The sequence below is a fragment of the Drosophila montana genome, unplaced genomic scaffold, assembly GCF_035044405.1.
Source record: "Drosophila montana isolate Dmon_TW-CO22-7 unplaced genomic scaffold, ASM3504440v1 contig_3003_1, whole genome shotgun sequence".
NCBI classification, from domain to species: domain Eukaryota; kingdom Metazoa; phylum Arthropoda; class Insecta; order Diptera; family Drosophilidae; genus Drosophila; species Drosophila montana.
Window position 1 is genome coordinate 571,293 of NW_026997879.1, and position 25,972 is coordinate 597,264.

Sequence of the window (25,972 nt, forward strand, 5' to 3'; positions counted from 1 at the left end):
TTAAAACTGCAAAATTAAATAAACACGCGTGCAAATATCAGACCGACAGCAAGTGACGGCAAACTAATAAAAAAAAATGTGTAAAATAAATCCGTGCTGAGCTACTATATACACATTTTTTTGTCGACTTGAGTTTTGAATTTATACGAGTATAAAATTGTAAGTAGTCAAATTAGGAAAAGACTCGCGTTGTGTTTCACAGCTCAGTTTCGATTTTCAATTTATCAACAGCTCTGGCATGAAGCCTACTCAGTCCGGTGGCAGTAGTACCAGCACCGGCAAAATGGGCGAACCCATCGAGTATGTAACCCTGATTAGCGACGACTCTGACGGGGAGCCGTCTCCCAAACGAAACCCCACAGGAGGCGGCAGTCAAGCCGGTAACCAAACGAAGGCAAAATTTGACGACGACTCCAACGACACACCTGCGACCAGTGACGAGCGGCGCACTAGCCGGCGCAACAAGCCCAAAGTCGACTACACGAATAAGCCGGCAACGGTTAGTGCGGAGAATGCGTCTTTTGAAAAGTGCAGCTCGGGCTCTTCAGGTAGCAGCACTGGACTATCGGATAAACGCGGTCATGTGCAGACGGATCTGCGCTCCCGGAAGTCGGAGACAGCAGTTCATCAGAGCGCAGCCTCTGGCACCCGCGGCGCTTTGCCAAAGGACACAAATGGCACCAATGGGGATGCACGCGATAACAGCACCCCAACGGTACTTTCCGGGCAGGAAGGTGCAGTCTTTCAGTCCCGCCTGCCCTTTAGCAAAATGACACCTAATGAGGAGGCGTGCTTTCCGGATATTAGCCGCTCGGGCATACTGGGGCACCGAGTTTTCCTTAATATACGCAACGGTCTGCTGCACATGTGGGTGGATAATCCCAAAACCCAGTTGACTTTTGATAATGCGCTTAAACGGCTGCCGCCGCCCTTCGACAGTGACCCAAATCTGGTGCGACGTGTACACTCATTTTTGGAGCGGCACGGCTTTATCAATTTCGGCATCTTCAAGCGAATAACTCCCATACCCATCAAGAAGCTTGGCAAGGTAATCGTGATTGGTGCGGGTATTTCTGGACTGGCAGTTGGGCAACAGTTGCAACAGTTCGGCATGGATGTGATCGTGTTGGAAGCGAGAGACCGAGTTGGGGGGCGTATTGCCACTTTTCGCAAAAACAGCTATATTGCCGACCTGGGCGCTATGGTGGTGACGGGCGTTTACGGCAATCCCATGACTATTCTGAGCAAGCAGATTGGCATGGATCTGGTGCCAATTCAGCAGACATGTCCACTATACGGGCCCGATGGCAAACCAGTGCCAAAGGAAAAAGATGATGTTATTGAGCGCGAATTTAATCGACTTCTTGAATCGGCTAGCTATCTGTCGCATCGTCTGGACTTTAACTACGCCGGCAATAATCCGGTCTCATTGGGCGATGCTCTGGAGTGGATTATTAATATGCAGGACAAGGCCGTGCAGGAGAAGCGCGCCGCACATATGCAAGAGATTATTGCTGCTCAAACAAAAATAATTGAGCACCGAAAAAAGCTGAAGAGCATTCTACAGAAGATTGCAACGCTCAAGGCTGAACTTCAAACATTAGTCAAACAGCGCGTACCAAAGGGCACCCAGAACGAAAATGGTTATGCGTGCCAAGAATACACTATTCGCACCACTCAAATTAAGCTGGAAGACCTTGTCAATGTCGAAGCGGAGCTGCGCAGTGAGGGGCATAAGATGGAGATCAAGCTCCAAGAGCTAGAACAAAACGGACCGAGGTACGTGGATATTATTTAAATGAACATTAGGATTCATATAATATATAATTTACGCAGCCAGGTGTATCTATCCTCACGCGACCGTCTGATACTTGACTGGCACTTTGCCAATCTGGAATTCGCGAATGCCACACGCTTGGACAACTTGTCGCTAAAGCATTGGGATCAGGATGATGACTTTGAGTTTATTGGACACCATACAACAGTGCGTAATGGTTACTCCTGTGTCCCAGTCGCGCTTACCGAGAACATTGACATACGGCTCAATAGCGCCGTCAAAGAAATTAAGTACAACAGCAAAGGTGTAGAGATTGTGGCTGAAAATCTGAAAACTTCCAACTCGCAAATGACATACAAGGCCGATTTGGCCGTCTGTACGCTTACCCTGGGCGTTCTAAAGGTAGCGGTCACACAGGAAGAGTCACAGCATGGCAATACCGTTAAATTTGATCCACCACTGCCAGACTGGAAGCAACAAGCCATACGTCGCCTGGGATTTGGTAATCTCAACAAGGTTGTGCTCTGTTTTGATCGTATATTCTGGGATCCCAATGCGAATCTCTTTGGCCATGTGGGCAGCACCACTGCCAGTCGTGGTGAGTGGCACACTTGTGCTTCCATTCACTTGAAAACCATTTCAAAAATGTTTACTTTAAAGGAGAAATGTTTCTGTTCTGGAGCATCAGCTCGTCACCGGTTTTGCTGGCCCTCGTCGCTGGCATGGCAGCCAATATTGTTGAGAGCGTGACGGATGACATCATTATCGGACGCTGTATGTCTGTACTAAAAAATATATTTGGCAACACATCGGTGCCTCAGCCCAAGGAGACGGTCGTCACTCGTTGGCGCAGCGATCAGTGGGCCCGTGGATCATATAGTTATGTTTCTGTAGGTTCCTCTGGCAGTGACTATGATCTTCTTGCAGCACCAGTCATCCCGCCTACAAGTTTCGAGCCACATTTTAGCAAAGAATCCGAAGAGCTACCTCGCCTTTTTTTTGCGGGCGAGCACACGATACGCAACTACCCAGCGACTGTGCACGGCGCGTATTTGAGCGGCTTACGTGAGGCTGGTCGCATTGCTGATTACTATTTAGGCTATCCGGAAGGTACACCGCCGGACATCGGCTATTCTGTTACAGAGGCGGCCAATTCGGTTTCAGTGGGCAATGTTGTAAAACTGCGCGACCTTTCGCCACGTCTTTCTGACTCGCCCGTGTCCAAAAAGTCTGAGGAGAATTCAAACGTTACCGATTCAACAGATTTGCACTAAATCCTGTATTTTTTTATAGTTGCATGAGCCAGAACCGAAGACCCGACTTAGAAATATAGATATGTCCAATATGTATGTATAAGTAATTGTGTTTTTCTAGATATTGTTTCGGTCGGTGGTCAAAATTCAGGATGAGTTATTATCTTGCTAAATTATATACTAACCGAGTACAAAGGCTATAACTTAGAAATTTTTTTTGGAATTCGTTTTTATAGTTTTATATTAAATAGAATCAGAAATTATAGAGTACGTAATCAAATTAATTTTTAGTGTTTTTTAACATTTACTCTTTAAAACCAGGTTTATTATACTTTTAAACTTAGCTGCAATCTTTTGCCTTAGGAACCGTACACCTGGATTAACTGACATAGATTTTAAATAAGGTGTTCAAAACCGGGTTTATTATTTGCTTTCCCCCTTAAGGGTTTCGTCAAAGTTGATAATAATCTGCTTTTGCGTTGGAACGTGTCGCTGGTAGACGATGCCAACTGCATCGAGCATCCGCTTGGAGGCTTGATAGGTTGGTTTTTCCGCATACTTGTCAGATATGTAGTATATTTCTCGTATACCCGATTGTATGATTAATTTCGTGCACTCATTGCAGGGAAAAAGAGTCGTGTAGAGGCGAGTACCATCCAGACTAGTGCTATTGCTATTGAGTATAGCGTTGGCTTCCGCGTGAACCACATACATATTCTTATTTTCCAAAGGATCACTCTCGTCTTTCGACCAGGGAAAAACATCATCGCTACAGTCTCTCGGAAATCCATTGTAACCAATTGCTACAATACGCTTATGCTTATCCACAATGCATGCGCCAACCTGCGTGGAGGGATCTTTACTACGCCTCGACGAGAGTACGGCCGTGGCCATGAAGTAATCATCCCAATGTAAGTAATCCTGTCGCTTTTGAATATGCAGCTTCGCCAAGCTTGCAGTAAGATCTGCCGCCTCCTCGCTTTTCTCGTTGCGTTCCTTGGGCATTACACTGAAAATAAACATTGAAATAAATAAATTGAGATTCACTTGGTTTGGTTTTGATTTCGACCAAATAATTAATAGTAATAAGATACATTTATGTGTCTGATTCTTTTTTATTCATTATGAATATTATCATATAATAGAGGCAAAATTAAAGTAATATATATTTAATATAATTGGAATTTACAAAAAATACTTTCATCAGAATCTAAATATTCAAATTTGATTAGGTGCATTAATTGGTTTATATGTATCTTAGGCGATTTTTTGCACTTGTATGGGATTCTGCTTCAGATGCAGATAAATAGAACGCATCCGTGAGACATCTTTGCCTGATTTATTGACTTTAGGATTGAATTCGCACAGCTTGGCAATGCGCTCCCACTCGGTGCCAGGCTCGACAGCCCCATTCTCCAATGATGCGGCCTGTACCTCAGCGTTGCGAGACGATAGTTTTGTTTTGGAAATGGAGTCCTCAATCTGACGAAGCCAGTCGTCCAGCTCTTTCTTGGACTGCTGACGTAATTCCTCTTTCTTGCGTTCCTCTTCAAGATCCTTTTCCTCCAGCCGCTGTTTTTGTTCCTCACGCCATTTGCGTATTTTCTCGGGCTCTTCACGCGACGGCGGCGGTCCTGAGATTCCAACTGGCTCGTTCGACTCGCTTCCGATGACTTCGAAGCTGCCCGTCGACGATTCGAAACCACCTCCAATGTTTGCAGATAGTTCGCTACCCAGCTCGGCCCCGGCGCCGACTAAACCGCCAAGTAGTCCATCGTCAGTTGCAGGTGCTGCAGCTGCATTTGTTGCAGATCCACCAGTTATTTCCGCTTCAAGGTCCCCCAGAACCGATTGCTCGCGGGCCAGAAACTCTGCTGCTGGATCGACTTCCTCTTTGGTAGCAAAATCATCACCGAAATCCATATTGTACTCTAGAAAATTTTACACGCAGACATGTTTACAGTTAATGGGCGTATTTTCACTTACACGTAGATATGTGGAAATATCAAGATATGTGCAATGATGAATTTCATTAACCAAATTCTTAAATACCTACCACTTTGGTTGTTTTTTACGAAATGATAGTTTAGCTTTTTATTTTTTATTTTCTGCGCATATACAAATTTTAATTTTTAATATGCGTACTCTTCACAAGTTTTTTTTTTTGTAAAAAAAATCTTTGTAGAAATGAGTAAAACGACAGTCACTAATAGAGATGACAATTTATCGATAATATAAAATTATTATTTTAAAGTCCGATACGATTAATAGAATTTTTTGTTCTACTAATATAAATTAAAAATATTTTTTAACAAAATATAGTTAGTATTACTTTGCATAACAACCCGGATAATTTCTATTAACATGGTTGTGTTAATTCTACTTCAACGGTGTGAACATTTTATTTTCCGCATGCTGTAAAAATGTTTGAATGCACTAATAATAATAAATTAAGTAAGATTTTATTAGATTATGTGCATCAAATCGATGTTAAGACTAAGGAACTGGCCTTACAATGGCCTGCGACGATTTAATTGACCGCTGGTGTATAAATATATCACATTTTACAACACTTGTTGGATAGTATGAATAATATAGATTTATGTGCATGTTTACATACATAAATATTGTATTTTCGCACGTTGTTATAAATGTATGTGAGCTTGCATTTAAGATTCAAAATATAATTCTGGCATACCGGAAGGTCAACTCACCAAGCAAATAATTAAATATAAAATAATATAATAGCAAATACAAGACAAAAACTTAACACTCAGGCTAACATAAGCACACGAATTTCATCGAACTGATTCACGTGTGCATTGTTCAAATGAACAACAGTTCATTTGTACTTGAGCGGCCATTTTGGAGATTGTTTCACCCACAAAAAAGTTATGCAGCCCAATTGTAGTAGTTTACAAAATAAATTTACTTAAAATTGTAACGTAAATAGACAAGTGCATAATCAAAGCTAAAAATAAAGATGATCCATCGAAGTGTGAAACCAACGAAGCAGTAAAACGAACAAGTTGCTTCGCCAGTGACTATCTCTCAACGCACGCACACATGTATGTATGTACATGCATACATATACTTTAAGCATACATACATACATAAGTATGTACATGTTAAAAGTGGTCAAAGGAAATATCAACTGATGTACAAACTTACACGCATACATATGTATGTAAGCGCATAATAAAATTGTTTGATTTAATTGAAAAAAAACATGTAAAAATAGAAAAATGTGCCTTCCAGTAACTGCCAAAACACGCCAAATTGTGCGCGGCATAATTTATCATTGTATGTATGTGTGTATATGTATAAATATCAAAGTATCTGCGAAAAATGCACTTGTCGCAAGGGCTGCATAAAGCACAACTGTATTGATGTAGCCTTTTAAACATATTTTAACTGCAAAAACATAAATAAGTGAATGCGTTAAGTGAGTTGCAATGCAATACAAACAAAAAACAAAAATTTCTACATGTACATATGCGTGTATGTATGTCTCGACGGGGCATTGAGCAGACGGTGTCTGTACTCGCAGCCCTGGAGTCTGCATTTGATGTTTATCCCACACTGAAATTGAAAATTAACCCTAAACCTGCTTCCAGCTCAAGCACCCCACATGGATCCCAACTCCAGCCCCTGGTCTTACGCTTACAATCGCATCGTACCCGGTTCCGCAGGCAGCACGGGCAGCTCAGCGGAGGAATTTCAGCACCCGCACTTAGCGACAATTACAGCGGCCAGCCTTGCTAGTTTTAACGCGGCTGCAGCGAGCGGCGGCAGTTTCGTGCCACCATCGCCGATCGGCAGCTACAATCCAGTATTCCAGCAGATATATCATCATGCGGCCGCCGCTAGCGTGCAGCCCAAGCCGGCGCACTATGCCTCAACGACGGTCAACACACCGCACCGACAGCTGCAGCAACTGCAACTGCCCACATCGCTGGACAAACAGCTTAGCTCCTTTCAAAACCAAGCTGCGGTAGCCGCTGTTTCCTCCGCCGCTGCAGCAGCCGCTGCTGTCAACAATGTTGCCTCCAATTACTACGGCGAGAACTCATCGTCCAGCGGCGCCTCGCCGTCACCCACTACAGTGGCTCTGACATCGACTTCGCTGACGTGGAACACACCCAACATGATATCCAACACGTTCCTTGCCATGCAGCAGCAACAGCAGCAGGCACAACAGCAACAGCAGCAGCAACAACAGCAACTGAACCTAGTGGCTGACAAAGTGGTGAGTATTAAAAGTAATTATTGCAACCAAATTTAACACAGAGTTGCAGATGGCCATGGCCAGGAGGGGCTCAAGGGGCTCAGGTTGTGTGTGTGAGTGTGTGTTGGTGTCCTCCTAAAAGCAATTCTCAATGCATACTAATCGGTGGTATTTTCTAATATCTCCATTAATATGGAGGCTTTGCACTTAACAAAAAGAGGGTATAGCATTCCTTTAAGAAAATAATTGAAGTGACCGAGAAACAATTGATTGCCGATTATTGTTAGTATTCCCAATTATTCCCTGCTGAGTACTACTGATAACTCTACGCTTAACTTGGAGCCATTTACTTGAATAGTAGCTAATTTGAGTCTAGCTCAATTGCAAACTCTGGTATCTGCTGGGCCCCTTTTGATGCTCCCTCAAGTTCCCTAATACTAACTCTGCTTAGACTATGCCTCAACTTATGCCTAACTGTCTATGTATGTACTGTAAATATGTAACGAAATCCGAACAAAACAATTTCCGTTTCCATCAAATTTATGTACAAAAACAAAAAATCAACCTGCCAACCAAACTTCTGCGGCTACAACAACAACAACGTATCTGTAGCAAATCAAACAAGAAAATTCACAACAAGCAAAGGCGCAAATCAAAGCGTACAACGAACTAATTTACTTGACCCAATTGCAACAACAACAACAACAGCAGCAGCAGCAACAACAACAACAACAACAGCAGCAGCAGCAGCAGCAGCAGCAACAACAGCAGCAGGAACAATTGCAACATGAGATTGCCGAGACGGAGACCTATTACACCATGGATGGTCAAAAACTGAAGTTGGCTCGCAAGGATCCGCAAACGATACACATCGAACAGCAGAATGTTAGCCCTGCTTATGCGGCGCAGTATGCGAGTCCTGCATTGAGCTCTGCGGACGGATCACCTATCACGAATTTACACACGGTCGATGTGGGCGGATCACCACAGGTGATTGTCTATAAGACAACGGCGCCGGTATCCGCGTCGGCGGCAGCTGCGGCTGGTTCCCCAGTATCGCGACGCACCGTTATGAACGTGGCAGGCGCGGGTTCGTCTGCAGCGCCCACAACGGTGGCCTACTCATCTGTGATACAAAGCACGCTGCAACAGCAGCAACAGCAGCACTTGCAGCAGCAGCAACAACAACAACAGCAGCAGCAGCAGCACTGCTGGACAAAGCCAGAGGATGGGCAGGAGGAGATTAAAAGTGTGTTGCAGTTGCACGTCAAGCAAGAGCATCGGCAGCTGGACTATGCCAATGATGCAGCTGGCGGTGCAGATAACAGCGAGAATCTCGTGTTTAATTTGCCTCCAGGTCTTGAGATAAAACAAACGTTCTATCAGCCGGCCGTTGTTGATGTAGATTCACCTGCGGCAGTGTCCTTGCAACAGGCACAGGCGCAGGCAGTGGCGCAGGAGCATTTGTTGCAACAGCAACAACAGCAGCAGAGTGCTAGCTCGCCGCAAGGCCGGCGACAGCACGTTGTGGCTAATATGATATTGTCACCAGGGACAGGGACTTCGAGCAGCTTAGCGTCACAGATTCAAACAGTGCCAAAGGTTTGTATTTCATTTGTATGTATTTATTTTGGATTAATTTTTCGTTTGTTTTGTTGGTCTGTTTAAGTTTGTTTTGCTTATGCTTTGTTATTATTTTGTGTGTTTTGTTTTCGCGTTCAGTTTACCTAACGGCTGTTATACAGATTTGTAATCGATTTTAACAGGCAGAACTAGTTCATAATCGAACCTATTTTAGCCATGTGTATAACAAAGTATGTACATATTCCAACTATGTATATATATGTATGGAAAGAAACTGCTATTAATTTGTCTGAATGTGTATTTATGCAAAGCATTTATGTTAACATACATAACAGTATATATGTACTCGCTCTTCACCTTCTGTTATCTTTTCTATACTGTTATTGTTTACAATTTGGTGGCGGTCTTTCGTTTTCATTTGATTATAAATCTTATTTGTTTCTAAATATAAATACATACGTACGTTCTGTTAAAACTATTAAATTATTGCAATCATAGCTAATTGTTTTGTTGGCAAAATCTTGTGGTCAATTTGAAACTGTGACGTGACGTTGTTGAGGAAGTTTTATGTGATCTTTGTACTACATTTTATAAATATATCCCACATGCAAACTTAATACATAACCAATTTGAAGCAACACATTAGCCAGTGTGTTAATCAAAATCCTATTGTTGGTCCATTTGCAGGAGGACGTAAAGCCGCCACCTAAGCCAGCAAAGACGCCGCGCAAGCGACAGCCGAAGAAGACGCTCATTCCGAGTAGCGAGTACAGCACCGTTCGCAGTCCACAGGAATCGCAGCACCACCAGCTGCAGCAGCAACAGCAGCATAATCAGCAGCAGCAACAGCAGCAAAATACGTATTACGATTTTAATAGCAAGTGGAATGCGCCGCTCAAAACGGAGAACAATGCGGCGTCTGTGTCACCGGCGACAACCATCAACATACCCACATATCCGCAGCACAGCCAGCAACATCAACAGTCCTCCCAGCAGCAACAGCAGCAGCAGCAACATCTGCCGCAGCCCGCACACTTGCAATCGTCACAGGCGCAATCGCACCTCACGCAGCTTGCCCAGTACTATCCAGCGTTTCCGCAACCCATTGCATCCCAGTACACGGCGTGTATGCAGCAGCAACAACAGCAACAACAACAACAGCAGCAGCAACAACAACAACAACAGCAGCAGCAACAGCAGGTCTACACACAACAACAGCAACAACAGCAGCAGCAGCAGGTCTATGCACAACAATTGCAGCACCAACAACAGCAACAACAACAACAACAGCAGCAGCAGCAACATCAGCAAGAAAAGGTTGAGGCTGTGCATCAGCAAGAGGAGGAAACGGCAGCTGCAGCTGCAGCTGCCACCGAGGCCAGCAATAAGGTCATTGTGCCAAACATAGAAGAGGAGCTGGATTTTTTGGCTGATGCGAATAGTGCACCTAAACAGGGATATGCCAATTCGCTGACAACTAATGGGCGCAACACGAACTCCTCGACAAACAATACAAACTTTGGCATACGTAATCCTAACAAAACGCCTTCACCGGAGCCGCCTTCTATTACAACGCACGATTGCAGCAATAACGGGTTAACGCCGGCGACTACAACACTTAGCACATCCGGCACGACGTCAACAACGTACAGCCCCGCCGCACCAAAGCCAGTCAGCGTGGGCACGTCAATTGGGGAAAAGAAGACACAGTTTATGGATAGTTATCTGAAATTTCTTCAAGGCGATCGTGACGATGATCCGCCGCCAGTGGTGAAGCCTTCGCGCAAGCTTAATTATCCACGTGCTCCCTATAAACGCAAAGGCAAGGCTGGTGCCGGTGATGAAGCGTCCACGTCGCAGGCAACAGCAGCGGGTGCAGCAGCGACGGACAATCAAGCGGCACAGAATCTGGCCGGTCTCGTCGGAGACGATGGGCATCGCATCAAAATACTCTCACAAACTCAAATACTGCCGAAAAAGAGGCCGCATGCACAAATGGTGGCGGCGGCAGCTGCCGCAGCAGCAGCCGCTGAATCAACATCTACCTCTGTCATACAGCATCCCGCAGCCGATCAGACGACATCCTCGTTTCGGCCATACGCCCAGCAGCAACAGGATTCGCCGGGATTGGGCGCCGCACAGCATTTCGTGCAGCAGCATTGCGCGCAGTTGGGTTCTGGTGTTGGTGGAAGCGGGAGCGGCAGTCAAGGTATGTTACTTGACCAACAGCATAATTCCAATAAGCACTCTACTATCGCAACTACTGCTGCGCCATGCAACAACAATTACAACAACAACAACAACCACCATCACACACCCGCCGCCGCCGACGCGTCAACGGCGGCAGCCGCCATCAACACAGCTGTTAGCGTGGCAACACCAGCCGCCCCCAATCATCATCACCTTATTAATCTGATTTGGCCGTGGCAGCATTAGTCGCGATAATGACCACATCGCATCCATGATCCATGTGACCCGACAGACGAGACAGACAACGAACCTTAATACCAGGGACATGGACACTGTGCATATGTAAAAACCGAATACATAAACTTAACTTTTAAAATTGTTATAATGCCGAAACGCAAGAGCAAAAAAAAACAAAAAAAAAAAAAAAGAAGAAAAAAAAAAGAAAAAGAAAGTATAAGTATTTTTGAGATGGAATACCGAGAACAAATATTATTAATTTAAAAAGAAAAGAAAAAAATCATCAAAAAATAAAAACTTGTATTTTTATTATTTACTTGTGAGCCGGAACGGCTGCAGCGGCAGTCTCCCTCGATGGCTTCTCGGCTGTGGGTTTATGTTGTTGACGTAGTTGTTGTTCGGCGATTGGCTTGATTGCCATTGTGTTTGCCGTTCCGCCGCCCCACCACATTGATGATGCTTGCTAACTACTTTTGTGCTCTTCACAGACCCTTTAAACTTGCCGCCGCGTCGGGAGCAATGCTCCCGCAAGGCCAAGGAGAGCAGCATGCACGCGCTTCTCTTGAATACATCAACTATTGGGGAGGGCGGTGCGGTTGGTGAGCCAGAGGAGTTCACCGACTCGGACACGGATCCCGTTTGGACGCCGCAGGAGGAAGATGTAAGTGTTTCCTCTGTTTCTTCTAGCAAGAGCTTGCTCGCCCGTTCGTCGTTTGTTAATCTATTCCTTATCAAACAGAGTGACGACGGCGGCAAGGGCTATGGCAAGCGAAAAGCAGCACGACGCATCAAGGGAACGCCGCGCAAGAACACCTACTGCCAGCCAACAACGCATTTGCATCAACACCAGCAGTTGCAACAGCTGCAGGCGGCACAGCAGCAGCAGCAGCCACAATTGCATGTCTCTAGCGATGGCTATAATCCGCAGCAGGATCTGCAGGGTGGGGCAGATGTTGGTTATGGAAGTGCACCAACGGGAACACCAGCCACGGCTGAGAACTTTAAAGTATGTTCAGCAATAAGAACTCATTACGCCCGTTTAAATCAATCATTAATATTCAATTTTTCTTTTAACTCTTGCACAGACCGGAGACTTTATCGTTTTACGTGCGGATTTGGTTAACGATTGGCCCACCATTTGGCAGGTGGACTCTAAATGTATATTGCAAAAGTACGAGCCATTTCGACAGAACGGCAAGACCTTTTACCGGAACATGTCCAAAGTAAATGCAAATATCTATCCATGTTATCAGAACTAAAAATTCTCTTCTCTTTGTAACCATATAGTACGCTTCGTGGAATCTAGAAACGAAGAAACTCTACCTCAAAGCACCCGTTCGCATACAGATGCAATCTCACACTGAGACAATTGTGGAGTTTATGCGTTCCGAGCTGCTGGCCGACGATACTGAGCAGTTCATTGAGAAGATAATGGAGGATTTTCTAACGTATCGGGATAATTTTGAAATTTATATACAAACAATGATATCGCAGGCACTCGATCCAAGCTTTTTCTCTGAGATAACGCGCGAGAAAGGTAAGTGTTCGATTACAGTTTCATTAAATCTATTAAATTTTATTAACTACTTTCCAGATGACTACTTTTTGGGTAGCGTGCGCGTAATAGACAACATTATGGACAATTGCAAACGGAAACTGTTGGCCATCACCCCGTGGACACGCAGCATTATCTCATCAATTGAGACGTGGCCAAAGTGTCACGTTTTCTCTGAATGGGTGCAGAACAATTTGACCCAGAAGAACTGCGCTGGCTGCCATCAACCAGGCATTGCGGTTCGTTTCCTTCTGTTTGGGGAACCCTATAATCCAAACACCATGCAGACCATATCTGCAGATGCGCGAATTGTATACGAGAAGGTAAACCATTTTTATAGTTGTCTATATAAATTGTTTTGTTCACTGTTCTATGTGCTTTCAGGACATTGTATTGTGTCGCATTTGTGCTGCGCGTGCGGATCTCTTCCACAAGATTGCTCATGAGAAGTTCAATCTGTTTATCAATTGTTCGCAGCGTGTTACAGAGCAGCAACAACAGTTTCCCGGCAAGACTTCGACGGAAATACTAAATGATCTATTGGCCGAACACAACTGGATAGATGAGGTTAGTTGTTCCATTTTATTGTCGGTTGATTTATATAAAAATGTATATTTTTGAATTTGATAGCTGTTTCGCAACATGCGCAACTGTTGGGCTGAAGTTGAGAGTTTGGAGCGGCAGAAACGTTTTCGCGAAGTAATGCAGTAATTATCAATAGCAATAATAGGCTTTGTTTACTTACTGAAGGTTGTTCTGGAGCTGGAGCCGCTTGAATATATATTAATTTATACAACAAAGCTGCAATAAACTCAATGAGTTGTTAGTTATAATCATATAACATTAATCTTAAGATTGTGCTAGAAGGGTTTTTCGTATTGCATATCGCAGTCTTCTTCAGTCTGCGATCCAATCAAGCCATATGTTATACACATCGCATAAACATACTATGTTAGAGTGTTTATGCTGTGACTGGTTGTAGCAACGTATAAAACTTATGTATATAATACTATAAATATGGGTATCCTTAAGATAATAATGCGATTCTGTCAGCAACTATCTCATAAGCTTAAATCCGAAAGTCCAATGCACTTTTAGTTGCATACCACATAGATCTTTAAGTTGTCTTTGGCAATGTGTTTTTCAAAACGCATAGATGAATACACTTTTTTATGTTTTACCGACACATCCAAAATTTACATAGAATCGGTATTAGTAAGCGCACTACAAAATAGTTTTAGCACCTACAGTATAAATGAATTTTAACAATAGACAAAGACATAGTGCAGAATTTATGGTTTGCGGCCTTTTATTTTTAATGTCCATGACCGAAGTTATTCTATTTAGTTCTTATATATATTTAAACACTAGTTGTACAATTCAGTTGCTTTCAAGTTCATTCAATAATTGAAATAAATTGCTTGTAAATAAAACAAATATTAATACATAAATAATTTAAGCCTTACAACTTGTATAACTTTATTGCTAAGCTCTAACTTCAATTTCAATACAAATTATATAATAATTTTAATCTGAAAACAGGGTATCATCAGTTCGAGCCCATGTTACTTGTTTGCCTCAAATATAGTTTCCCTTTCTTACCGTTTGTGTCCAGCTCGCATGGCCAAACATAATAATCAGCCAGGCGGTTTGTGGCCTTGACAAATCGCTTGGTCGCGCCCTCATTTCGAATTTGTTGCTGAATTTTACGGCAACTAAAGTCCGTTCTGCGCTAATAGAACTTAATATTGATGACGTTGCAGAAGAAACGTTTTCTTTATTTTCTTCTATGGCTGCAAAAGGTATATACTTATATAAATTTCCATATATTCATTGTAACTTCCATTCGTTGCCTTTGACCGAATGACGACTTAACTATACATACTCTATTCACTCTATTCGCTGAGCAATTTTGAAATTACTGAATTGACATACATATATCATAAGTTATAACATATAATTTATAAAGCTATTTTACATTAAGTTAAGTGCATATTTTAAGTATTCTGCTCTGGGTGACACCCGGCACTGCGGTACATAGTACATTGGTATATTGGGACTTACTAATTACTTAACTTAGTACTTAAACACAATGGACATTAGTTTTTTTACAACATGGTTTTTTTTTTCTTCTTTTGTCCAATTGTGAAAAAGTGACATTTGAAAATGCAAAACGGTTGCTAGAAGGCGAGGTATTAAAAAAAATAGCTAAATAAGTCTTTAAAACTTGTTTACAGAGTTTGTGAAGTTTTTCGGTTTTCCGCGCTGTACCATAAAATTAAATACGTCAAAAACCGTGAAGCTTGGCCTAAAGGTCCTTTGAATTCGCGCTAAGTAAATGCAAACGTTGCTATCTTATAAGGCTTTGAATTTGAACTACGCCATTATCAAAATATAACCAAGCTTCGAAGAAGACTGTGCTAATGGCAGGGTGTGGTTCCTTAACCCTGACATTGCCCTTCAAGACATATGTATATTAAAAAAAAAAAAAAAAATTTAAAACAAAACTTCAAATATGCTTGGCTTTGTGAAGTGAGAGTGAAAGTGTGTGTGTGTGTGAAACGCGCAGCCTCCGCGCGTCGAAAGGGGAAGCAAAAACGCGGCAAGCAAGCAAACAGCTGTTTTTGGTAACGATTTTTGTTTTCTTTCGTTTTCGCAATAACTGCGCCGTCGCCGTCGCCAGCCACAGCCACAGCCACAGTCGACTAAAAGGATTTCCGTGCTTTCAGCTCATTTCAGTTCGTATCGGTATTCCATACAAGACGGAGCGGAACGCGGACCAGCAATGTTTTATGAATATAAGCAAAAAAATTCGCATTGCTATTGCATTCAGAGGCTAGTCCGTGCTATTTAAGAACCGTAACATTGGCGCTCTGTGTGCCGTGTGTGTGTGTGTGTACGTTCGTACGGTGTTTACGGTGTCTTCTGTGTGTGTATGTGCAGTTATTGCTGGTGCCGCCGCATCAGTTTTCTGTGTGGCTTCTTTTAATCATTTGCCGCCTTTATATGTATGTATATCTTCTCTGTTATGGTCGCTGATATACATATCTGTCATTTGCTGGTGCAACAAAATTCCTGTTAACGTATGTATGTGTATACGTCATACACAAACACACGCACACATACGTTTGCACCTTTTCTACTGCCGTGTCATCAATTGGGAGGAACATAAAAATGAATCTATGCGGTTTATTAGCCGCAAGCTCTTCCACGAAGGTATACCTACATTTAATTTACATATTTTCTTATGCATATCAATATGTATGTATTTGTTTGAGCATGTGTTTATGTATGTATGGTTAAATCCTCTTTGCCATCTAGTCTTATCGGAGCGCTTAATTGGTCAATGCTTTGCTTATCTATTTAGTTAAATATTTGCAAGACGAAAATATAAATTGAACTACTTGGTAATCATGAGTGAAAATATCTATTTGTATATGCATCTATACTGTCTACATATGTATAAATATAAGTCAAAACAAAACAACAAAAAATGCTTGCACTGAGCGTGCTCGACTAACAGATATGCTGTACCCAGTTGGCGAAGGCGTGATAATATCTCTGAAAAAAACGAAGTATAGTTCATATATCTATATCTTCGCTGAACTCTCTGAGATAGATTCTATATATTTTAAGAACTTACATCAATTTCTATAGCTTAATCATACGTCATTCATTGCTTTTTTATGGTTACAGGGTATACGAAAGCCAACCGTCTGCCCAAAACACATTTCACAATATATTTTATTGTAGAGCAACACAAATGTTCTCAATTTGTAGATGAAAGACATTTCAGTGGGAATTCATAAATAGCAAATTTTGTCTCTGAGATTTTCAATATAATTTTCTTCCTATCGTAAAAGAAAGTATAGTTACCCACTCCAATTCTTTGGAACAACCTTAAGTCCCTTCGGTCCTATATGTACGTGTACTACATATTTGCTAATTATCCGTCAGATGATGTCATTACTCAGTCTGTCCTATCTACGGTCCAGTTTTTCGGGGGATCAAAAGACGGAAAGTGACCTTTACTATGCGGGTAATTGAAATGAATTGTGTCGTAACTTTCGTATCCTGCCTAAAAGCAAAGTTTTCTATTTAATTAAAACAAATGGTAGCGATATTAGGTTTGCTTTTTTTTTCTTCTGTCGTGTACCCAACAACAATTTCCGCATATTAATTTTTGGCTTTACTTTGATTAAACGTGAATTGCCGTATTTAAGCCAACTCTGCGAATAAAATGATATTTCCTAGTTCCATCAGCTACGATGGGCCCCATAAATTGAAGCGAACATTTATAGATAAGTCGAAATGGAGCTTAGAATTGGCATAAGCATAGAATTGGGAATTCGTTAAAGCCATAAGCCATGGTTAGACCATAAACAGCATCCAATTTCCCATTTAATACTCTGCGTGTTTGGCATGCAACGTTAAAAAAGCGAATTGGGAATCGATATTGCGCACTTTGTGGTTCCAATTTATTAGGAAACGGACAGCCAATTAAAAAAGAAACACAACAATAACTTTTAAATCAGCCTGAAATTGAGTATGTGGTCGGTCGGTCGTTTGGCAGATGACAGAACACGACGTGACGACAACTTCCCCTAAATATTCCCACCCGAAAGGTGGGCGGAGGTGGAGGTGGGTGCACTTGTCGCGCGACCCTCGTATTGAGGTCTGAAGCGCGCACATTTTGAAAAAAATAATCTTATTTACAAATTGAAAATTAATTTTGAAACATTTTCACTTTGTACAAATTGAGTTTTGATAAAAGTTTAGCAGCCACTTGCCCCTTGCCGCGTGCCACTTTTGACGCCATTTTCGACACGATTTATGCGTGTTGCGGTGCTCGTTACCATTGGGGCCAGGTGAACACCAAGAAACCAATAAGCTACGCTGCGGGTTTCCTCATTTTACACACTTTGTTGCAAGATACTGCCTTCCTTGGCAAGGCTAAAACCATTTCACCTTACTCAAATACGTGCCGTTGCAGCTCATGTCCTGAAAGTTCTTAATTTTGCTCGAAAGTATGTGTATACTTAGTTTAAATTGGCTTTTGTGTTGCTGGCATTTAAATTTTACGCTTTCTAGTTTTCCATACCAGCTTTCGAGTAGGAGCCTTTTGTTCTTTTGACCAAGCTATTAGCAGCAGTATGGAGGACAACGGGCAGCATCGACATCCTGACCCACATGCAAGCGAAGCGGACATCTGAAATGCCTTTGTCACGACCAGATACTAATTAATACAAAGGCACCCCCAACCTAGCAAATCATCTGAAATAGGTGAATGATAGTCGCTTCAGGGCCTTTGAGCATTTCATGCTTCTTTTCTCTATAGTTTCTATAACATTGTAGGAGGGTACTATAATTTAGTTATGAAATGGGGAACGCACACAGGGGAACATATTCGACCCCATAAAGTAAATAAATAAAAATAAAGGCATGTCGATGTAGCCTCAGTCTTAAAGTTTCGACAACGAACTTTGTGTAGGTCCGGGCATATTGTCTTTGGTCTGGGTATCTGCAGCTGGCAGTACATGTGTCGGAATTCGGGTGGAATGGACCACTAGCTTATATAGCTGAAATAGGAATGATTTTGTGTTTTGAGGTAACTCGACCTAACTTGAAATTTAAGAGTCTTGTAATGTTCCAAAATCGTTTGAAACTCAGACTAAAATATCATATAGCTCTATAAGTAAGGTGTATATTTGAGTCGAAACCTTTTCCTTATTTTCACGATATCTAGACTGAATTCGGGAATCATGATCTTTAGAATGCCACACACACAAAGCTGGCAAGCCTTTAGGGTATTTAATGCTCGACGTGTCGAATCTGATATTTCATTCTCGCTTTATTTTTTTTATTTATTTTTGTTTGTGCATTTTTCGTTAAGGTTAAATCATTATTCACTCAACCGCACAGTAAGCAGATTTCCGCTAGGGAACACTAAAAAACGGATGTAGCATGTATGTGTGTATCTATGTGCACATATGAATGTATGTATGTATGTATGTATGCATATTCATACCCAGCGTGGGCTGGATATGTTGAAGGCTGAAAACTTCTGCTTGATCGTTGTTGATATTAAACTTTTCAAAGTGGCACAATTCGTACATTGAGAGAAAAGCTTAATACATTGCTCAAAATGCCTGAATTTGCCCTAAATTATAATTTATTGTCTTGTAATTAAATGACAACTCATTTTAGTGAACTATTTAAATAGTAGTAATGTTTGTGGCTTTTGATATTTATCTTCTATTTAGTTAATCGCAAGACTTAAATGTATGTAATATAAGTAATATGATAGGAAAACTGAATTGCACCGAAGGCAACAGACACAAAAAGAAAAAGTGCCAACATACATAAAGAGGGCACACCTGGCCGTGGTTGAAGGACGAACGAACGCACGACGCATTTTCCGGCCAAGTATGGGCGAATCATATTACGTTGCGGGCCAGACTAAATAGTACAAGGTACTAAAACAAACCTCAAGGCAAACACTCATGCATGTGGCATGACTACAAGTCCGTGTAACTATCCAGCGAGTTGTGTGCGGAGCTGCAATTAAGACAGACCCTGCCGGCGCCCGATGACAATAGGTGCGCCCCGTCGACCTGTTAGTGCGCCGTAGTACACACGGCAGCGGTGTTTCAAGTTACACAACACACAACACACATCCACGGCACGGTCAGAGGTGGCTGCCGGTCCGGACTTAGCCAGCCAAATCCAAACAGCAACATGTTGCGCAGCTGTGTGTGCCTGCAAAGCGGCGGCAGCGGCAAGCGCCGCAGCTCCTCCGTGGAAGACGCCTCGTCGTGTCGCTCGTCGGAAATAGAGCGTGTCGGTGCCAGCATGCAGACGACCACGCTGGGGTCCAATGGCCAGCCGCAAACGCTGACTCCGCCAACTAGCACGCGCGCCTCCAGTCTGTTGCAATTGTTTCAGAGGAAAGGTTGGTGCAAGCACTTCCGCAAACCGCTTCGAGGCATGAGTGCAACGCGGGCCGAGAAAAGTGAGTAGCTCCCTTTATTAATTAAATTATTTGAATGATTATTTGATAATAAATTTGTTTTTTTTTTAACAAAATGTCCTTTTTAAAATCTGTACTAACGGATTTCAACGTTCCACTCATTTCCCGCCCATGCAAACTTTCCGATTTATTCCACATCTTATTTGACCTTTCACACAGATCTTTGATGAATAAATTCCCAAAATAATTGCAATCGTTTTATGTTTGACCTTTGAAACGAAGTTTGTTGCAAATTGAATAGAACTTGAACTTTCACCTTTACAAACTTGCCCCCACTCTCCACACAGAGGGTGGAAATGTGTGGAAAATGTATTTGTTAACTATCTTGAACATGAATTTGAAGCCCTGTGAGAAACAAAAAGAGAGGTATTTGCAAAACATAAGGTAACTTTAGAGATTGATCACCTATCAGTCGGTCAGTCAGGTGATAAGTCGGTCATCAATCAATCAGCAAGGACATGCTGGTTTAAATGCATGTGTACATATATATATATATACATATATATATTTTGTGGAATATTAGAAACCTATTGGACTTGCACATCTTTAATTGTTTAAATAAAATACTTTATCTACAAGGGTATATATTTTGCGAATGTAGTTCCCTTGTATTGATTTACGCATGTGGAGGGCAAGGCAACCAAAATATTGAAATAAACTTGATCTGGTTTTGTGTTATAAGAGTCAGCACACGCCTTAGAGTAAGTAAGTGGACTACTTATTTCGCCACTCAACAAGAGTGAGAATAATAAAATAAATAAAAAAAAAAAACGAAAAAAATACTATTGCCGACCCTCCACAGCCCCCAACCCATTTCAACCTTATTTCCAAGTTTGGTCAGCCCCCGTTTTAGCTTCTGAGCCAGCGGCTGCGGCTGCGGCTGCGTTCGTGTATATTGTATTACAATTTGTGGCACAAACGAATTTAGCAGACGACGACAGCCGCAAGGCAACCCCCCTATCCCCTCGCCCGTCGCTTGACCACAACATTGTTGACCAAAGAGGGGCACAAATCGACGGGGCTGACGCTTTGAATAGCCATACAAACATGCACATATATTATGGGCCAATAGTGGTAGTGAGACGGTGAGACGGTCAGAGACAAGGGCGGGTTCCAATAGAGAGAACCACTCGCAGACCACACCAAAAAGGTTGCGAGTCGTTCAGGTCGCAGTCTTGTGCTGGATACCGTGTGTACAACAATGGAAAACGTGCTTACCAATTCTAAAATAATTGATTTAACCAATAGACCTATAAAATAGATGCGTGCGGGAAACCAACTAAATAGCTCACTAATTAAATGGGTTGCCTTCTAACGACAAGAACACCCAAAGCTGTGTATGAAATGAAAAGTATGCCTTGAAATTTGTAAAGAAACACAACACTCTGAATACCCTCACCATGCTAATAGGTACAATAGTGAATAATAATTAACTGACGGCAGTCACAAGGACTTTTATATTCGCACTCCGTTCTTCAAGTCTATTACATAATAATGGATGACAACGGCAAGTAATAATGTAATTGTAATTATGTGACAGTCATAGGAAGCATGCCCCTATATTATATTATTATATTATATATGTGTGTGTGTGTGTGTGTCTCTGCTGTGCATCCTTAACGTTAAAGCAATCAATCACTCAATCAGTCCGTCTGCATTTCCTGCCGAGTGCATTTCCTTCCGCCAACCTGTGTGCTCATGCAGAAACCCGGTTGCAAGCGACAGCAGAGAGAAGCAGCAGCCAGAGAGAAGCGTAGCCTTTTATACTGCACGTATGTGTGCAGGAATTTCTTGCAACTTAGCATTTAAGTTAGTTAGCCAATATTTGCAAATGAAAAAACTTGTCTGAGAACTAACTTAAATGACATTCATTTACTTATTATCTTTGTTTTTTAGTTGTAACTTCTTTTCGTTAAGGTCTTAAAATCTCTATAAATTTATTTCAGCAATCAGAGCAGCAATATTTATACAGAAATGGTATCGCCGACATCAGGCACGGCAGGAAATGCGAAAGCGCTGTAATTGGCAAATATTTCAAAACGTGGAGTACGCCTGCGAGCAGGACCAGGCCGAGGTAAGAGCTGGCAACAAAAATGTGTACTATGTTATGCAAGGCTGCAAACGGGGCTTTCAATCGAATTATAAATTATAAATTAAAAATTCAATTGCTTTTTACAAACCAAAAATCTGGTCTAATAAACCTGGCTAATCAGGTTCACAAACGAATCTTTAAGCAAGGGGAGTTGGTTCAAAGCGTAAACCGAACCTTCGACAATTTTGATTTTTCTTGGAGCTTGCAGCCCTTCAAATACTCTGCACAAAAGCTCGGCCAAAAGGGAAATGGCTGCGTTTTTGTGCATTTGTTATGATTCGAAAGTCGATAACATGGGACAAACGAGCGACAGAAAATACACACGTAAATATATAGAAAATAATATATATTTACGTGTGCAGAACAGATGTCGGGAAATTAATATTGCTTGTTATTATTGTTTTACTGATTATTTTATTTTATTCTATTATAGCTATACAAGTTCTTCAATGACCTTATCAAACACATGCCCCAGGCCATTGAGGCTGGCAATAAAGGTCAGACCTCAAAACAAAGTAGGTCCAACAACTTGTCTAGCACATTCTTGGTTATTTTAACTTTTTTGTTTATTTCCGACTAGGTATTGGCCCGGAGAAGAGTGCCGCATTATATGAGGAAACTGGCGAAATGGCGCGTATACAGCTCGAATTACCGATACAGAAAAAGCACATAGATCTCATGATTGATGTATTTCGCAAAAAAAGGGTATGTTTATGGCAACCTCCTTAGCTTTGATTAACAAATAAGAAATATATGTGTTGTAGGGCAACCGTCTGCATCCAAAATATGTGTGTATGATTTTGCGCGAAGCTGCAAAATGCCTCAAACAGATGCCAAACCTGTGGATGGTATCGACGGCCGTCTCCCAACAGGTGACCATATGTGGGGATCTGCATGGCAAACTGGACGACCTGCTGGTGGTGCTCTATAAGGTAAATACCAAATAGTTATTACTACTCAAGGTGCAAATAAATGCTCGAATTTGTATTTTAGAATGGACTGCCTTCCGCTAGCAATCCTTATGTCTTCAATGGCGACTTTGTGGATAGGGGCAAGCGAGGGCTGGAGGTGCTGTTGCTCCTATTGTCCCTCTATTTGGCATTTCCAAATGCTGTGTTCTTGAATCGCGGCAATCACGAAGATAGCGTAATGAACGCCCGCTATGGCTTCATTCGCGAGGTAGAGGGAAAGTATCCCGTGAGTATATCCATTCGTTTTTGACTGAGATCCCTAATTATGACGTTTAACTATTTCAGCGTAATCACAAACGTTTGCTCTCGTTAATTGACGAGGTTTATCGTTGGCTTCCACTAGGATCTATTTTAAATAACCGCGTGTTAATTGTGCACGGCGGTTTCTCGGATACTACGAACCTGGACCTTATAAAAAGCATTGACAGGGGAAAGGTAGATGCACAGCTCTCTATAATCAATCAGTAATATATTATAATTGAATTCAAACTACTTTTTATTGCAGTATGTATCAATTCTGCGGCCACCTCTAATGGATGGTGAAGCTCTGGAGAAGGCAGAGTGGCAACAGGTGCAGCGAAACCCACGAAATCTTCTTATATTTCCAAAATTGATTGTCTTTATTTTTACAGATTTTTGATATAATGTGGAGCGATCCGCAGGCCTCGCAAGGCTGCAAGCCAAACGCGTTACGAGGCGCTGGTGTTTGGTTCGGTCCAGACACAACGGAATTATTTTTGAAACGCCATCGACTTAGCTACGTAATCCGCTCGCATGAGTGCAAGCCAAATGGACACGAGTTTATGCATGACAACAAGGTATATATAAATGATTTTGTCTCAAAAGTATCTATCCATATTATCGGTGGTATGCTCTCCTGCAGATCATCACCATATTCTCGGCATCGAACTACTATGCCATGGGCTCCAACAAAGGCGCCTATATGCGCCTGAATAATCAACTGGTGCCGCACTTTGTCCAGTACATTTCGGCGGCCTCGCAGACCAAGGAGCTCTCCTTCAAGCAACGCATGGGCATTGTGGAGTGTGCGGCATTAAAGGAACTAGCCGTGCGGATGCGTGAACATCGGGATGAGCTGGAGGCGGAGTTCAAGAAGTACGATCCCGATGATTCCGGCTGCATAACCATTTCAAAATGGTGCTTTGTAATGGAAAATGTGACCAAGTTGGGCCTACCCTGGCGACTGCTACGCGATAAACTGGCCCCGGGCACTGATAGCCAATGCGTGAACTATGTTCGAACGTTGGATCTTCTCGACACGGATGTTATTGTATGTTATTCCTAAAACATGCTTTAATCAGATTAATTAACCATTAATTTATTCAGATGGAAGCTGAGGCAGATGGGACATCCGTAATGGACGCTTTATATGCCAATAAAGCCAGCTTGGAAACCATATTCAATATTATCGATGCTGATCATTCAGGTGCAATATTCGCGTGTGCCTGTTACCTGTACATAACTCGTTTAATTTGTCATTCCTTAACTGCAGGTGAAATAACTCTGGATGAATTCGAGAAGGCAATTGATCTGCTGGTCGCTCATATGCCTGGCGTTTACTCAAAGGATGAAATGTTGGAAAAATGCCGTATGATGGATCTCAATGGTGATGGTAAGGTAGATCTTAATGAGTTCTTGGAGGCGTTTAGACTAAGCGATTTGAGTAGAAAAGAACAGCAAGAAGAATATCTACGCAAGCGTTCAACAGGTCTGCGTCCCTCAGAGTCAGTAACTCGGCTGGCGGATACAATATCGAGAAATACTCTGGTAGTTGAGCACGATATTGATCCGACTGACTGTGAGGCAAATGTGGTTGAACAAAATTCATAAAAAATATTACCCTAAAATAGTACAATTTATGCAATTATTTTTCAAAATTATAAGCTGTCAGCCCTAACATAACGACGCTAAATATTATTAATAATTAAGAAGTTATAAAGAAAATTATATATCATATGCAGCTTATGCCCCGTAAAGCATTTTAGAGCTTCTCTTAAAATCTTTCGCTATTTTATCTGCTGGAGTCTTAATGCATTGGACTCCGTCCATAACATTTCTTGCACAAAAGTGAATCTTTAATTTATATTCTGAAAGTACGGGGTGTACGTCCGAGAAGAAAGGGCATATAGGAAAAGGTAGATCGAACCAGTGCTATCGGCGATGAATAAGCAACTAAATATATATCCATTAAAATAATATATCTAGCTCTATAAGCTCTATGATCTATGCTAACTCATATTTCCAATGAAAAAGGAACAAAAAGGCAAGCTAAAAGATGGCCATTAGGCCAAATCATTCCCAGCCAATTTCTTTCTAAACTGCATTCAATTACGGTTAGCGATAAGAATAATAATGGAATAGCATAATCTGATTTCAACTTATCATAAAAGTGAATGGATTGTAAGAGTTGATTTTAACTAAAATAATTTATGTTTTGTTAATTACCCGAAGTACAAAAGATAATTGAAATCTCAGATGACAATTTATTTATATGGGTCGGCAGTGCTCGAATATATAAAACATAGCAAAATTGTTGTTAATATTCACGTTTAACTACAAACAAATATCGAATTGTCTTCATGCATAGTTCAAGCCATGGGATCAAAAGCTAACGTTTAAATTGTTTTGAAAAGCTTACCAAATACAATAGTAAATAAATTGTTATACATACATATATGCCCCGTTGGGCAATGTTATAAATTTGCAAGAAATATATTTATGTTAGATGCAAAACACATATATCTTTTGATAAGTCGAAGTCTTTCTACGTTAGTAAATTAACATACCACATCAATTAATGCTAAGCGAATATATATATATATATTCTTATAACAATTACCTGCACTTAATGCTATTAAAAGAATATTATTGAATTCGGTATTTTAAATAGCCGAGATGAGCACATGAGTAATAACCAAAACAATTGTAGCTACTATCTATAATCAAACATAACGATCTGGTCCAAATAAATTTAAATGAGTTTCGTCTCACAAAAAAAATAACATATTAATAAATTAATAGTTTGCTTCTGCAA

The 25,972-nt window shown here is 41.6% G+C and overlaps 5 protein-coding genes across 10 annotated transcripts; 3 read left to right on the forward strand and 2 right to left on the reverse strand.

Annotated features, from left to right (window-relative positions):
- Window positions 1-16: 16 nt before the first annotated feature.
- Window positions 17-3,133, forward strand: Su(var)3-3 (lysine-specific histone demethylase Su(var)3-3). The gene is made up of 4 exons (XM_064685017.1): window positions 17-159; window positions 232-1,779; window positions 1,837-2,375; window positions 2,438-3,133. The coding sequence occupies exons 2-4, from the start codon at window positions 239-241 to the stop codon at window positions 3,049-3,051; spliced, it is 2,694 nt and encodes an 897-aa protein (XP_064541087.1). The 5' UTR covers window positions 17-159; window positions 232-238; the 3' UTR covers window positions 3,052-3,133.
- A 120-nt stretch (window positions 3,134-3,253) lies between these two features.
- LOC135430372 (probable deoxycytidylate deaminase) lies at window positions 3,254-5,837 on the reverse strand. Its single transcript, XM_064685023.1, has 2 exons — window positions 5,745-5,837; window positions 3,254-4,039 (listed from the first exon to the last, which is right to left on the reverse strand). The coding sequence occupies exon 2, from the start codon at window positions 4,033-4,035 to the stop codon at window positions 3,454-3,456; it is 582 nt and encodes a 193-aa protein (XP_064541093.1). The 5' UTR covers window positions 4,036-4,039; window positions 5,745-5,837; the 3' UTR covers window positions 3,254-3,453.
- Clc (clathrin light chain) lies at window positions 4,126-5,243 on the reverse strand. Its single transcript, XM_064685022.1, has 2 exons — window positions 5,087-5,243; window positions 4,126-4,961 (listed from the first exon to the last, which is right to left on the reverse strand). The coding sequence occupies exon 2, from the start codon at window positions 4,951-4,953 to the stop codon at window positions 4,288-4,290; it is 666 nt and encodes a 221-aa protein (XP_064541092.1). The 5' UTR covers window positions 4,954-4,961; window positions 5,087-5,243; the 3' UTR covers window positions 4,126-4,287.
- A 51-nt stretch (window positions 5,838-5,888) lies between the features above and the next one.
- On the forward strand, window positions 5,889-14,292 carry LOC135430365 (putative mediator of RNA polymerase II transcription subunit 26). 4 transcript variants are annotated; one of them, XM_064685014.1, is made up of 11 exons: window positions 5,889-6,102; window positions 6,648-7,279; window positions 7,871-8,860; window positions 9,530-11,051; window positions 11,758-11,930; window positions 12,009-12,275; window positions 12,355-12,492; window positions 12,557-12,806; window positions 12,864-13,147; window positions 13,209-13,391; window positions 13,455-14,292. In XM_064685014.1, the coding sequence occupies exons 2-11, from the start codon at window positions 6,662-6,664 to the stop codon at window positions 13,533-13,535; spliced, it is 4,506 nt and encodes a 1,501-aa protein (XP_064541084.1). In that variant the 5' UTR covers window positions 5,889-6,102; window positions 6,648-6,661; the 3' UTR covers window positions 13,536-14,292. The 4 variants fall into 4 exon arrangements, with proteins under 4 accessions (XP_064541084.1, XP_064541083.1, XP_064541086.1 ...); XM_064685013.1 differs by having other exon boundaries at window positions 5,890-6,098; XM_064685015.1 differs by lacking the exon at window positions 5,889-6,102 and adding an exon at window positions 6,331-6,475.
- A 1,260-nt stretch (window positions 14,293-15,552) lies between these two features.
- rdgC (retinal degeneration C) lies at window positions 15,553-25,936 on the forward strand. Of its 3 annotated transcripts, none has more exons than XM_064684935.1 (13): window positions 15,553-16,040; window positions 19,088-19,836; window positions 21,801-21,928; window positions 22,380-22,461; window positions 22,527-22,651; window positions 22,711-22,878; window positions 22,940-23,143; window positions 23,203-23,352; window positions 23,423-23,488; window positions 23,550-23,735; window positions 23,801-24,208; window positions 24,265-24,364; window positions 24,431-25,936. In XM_064684935.1, the coding sequence occupies exons 2-13, from the start codon at window positions 19,563-19,565 to the stop codon at window positions 24,766-24,768; spliced, it is 2,229 nt and encodes a 742-aa protein (XP_064541005.1). In that variant the 5' UTR covers window positions 15,553-16,040; window positions 19,088-19,562; the 3' UTR covers window positions 24,769-25,936. The 3 variants fall into 3 exon arrangements, with proteins under 3 accessions (XP_064541005.1, XP_064541006.1, XP_064541007.1); XM_064684936.1 differs by having other exon boundaries at window positions 19,132-19,836; XM_064684937.1 differs by lacking the exons at window positions 15,553-16,040; window positions 19,088-19,836 and adding an exon at window positions 21,334-21,361.
- The last annotated feature ends 36 nt before the right edge of the window (window positions 25,937-25,972 follow it).

Excerpts from the sequence above, each read along its gene's own strand:
- LOC135430372 (XM_064685023.1), bottom strand. The coding sequence starts at position 4,035 with ATGCCCAAGGAACGCAACGAGAAAAGCGAGGAGGCGGCAGATCTTACT.
- Clc (XM_064685022.1), bottom strand. The coding sequence starts at position 4,953 with ATGGATTTCGGTGATGATTTTGCTACCAAAGAGGAAGTCGATCCAGCA.
- LOC135430365 (XM_064685014.1), top strand. The coding sequence starts at position 6,662 with ATGGATCCCAACTCCAGCCCCTGGTCTTACGCTTACAATCGCATCGTA. Across the intron at positions 12,493-12,556 it reads TTTACCGGAACATGTCCAAA|TACGCTTCGTGGAATCTAGA; the intron begins GTAAATGCAAAT and ends GTAACCATATAG. Across the intron at positions 13,392-13,454 it reads AACACAACTGGATAGATGAG|CTGTTTCGCAACATGCGCAA; the intron begins GTTAGTTGTTCC and ends TGAATTTGATAG.
- rdgC (XM_064684935.1), top strand. The coding sequence starts at position 19,563 with ATGTTGCGCAGCTGTGTGTGCCTGCAAAGCGGCGGCAGCGGCAAGCGC. Across the intron at positions 21,929-22,379 it reads GCGAGCAGGACCAGGCCGAG|CTATACAAGTTCTTCAATGA; the intron begins GTAAGAGCTGGC and ends ATTCTATTATAG. Across the intron at positions 24,209-24,264 it reads TTCTCGACACGGATGTTATT|ATGGAAGCTGAGGCAGATGG; the intron begins GTATGTTATTCC and ends TAATTTATTCAG.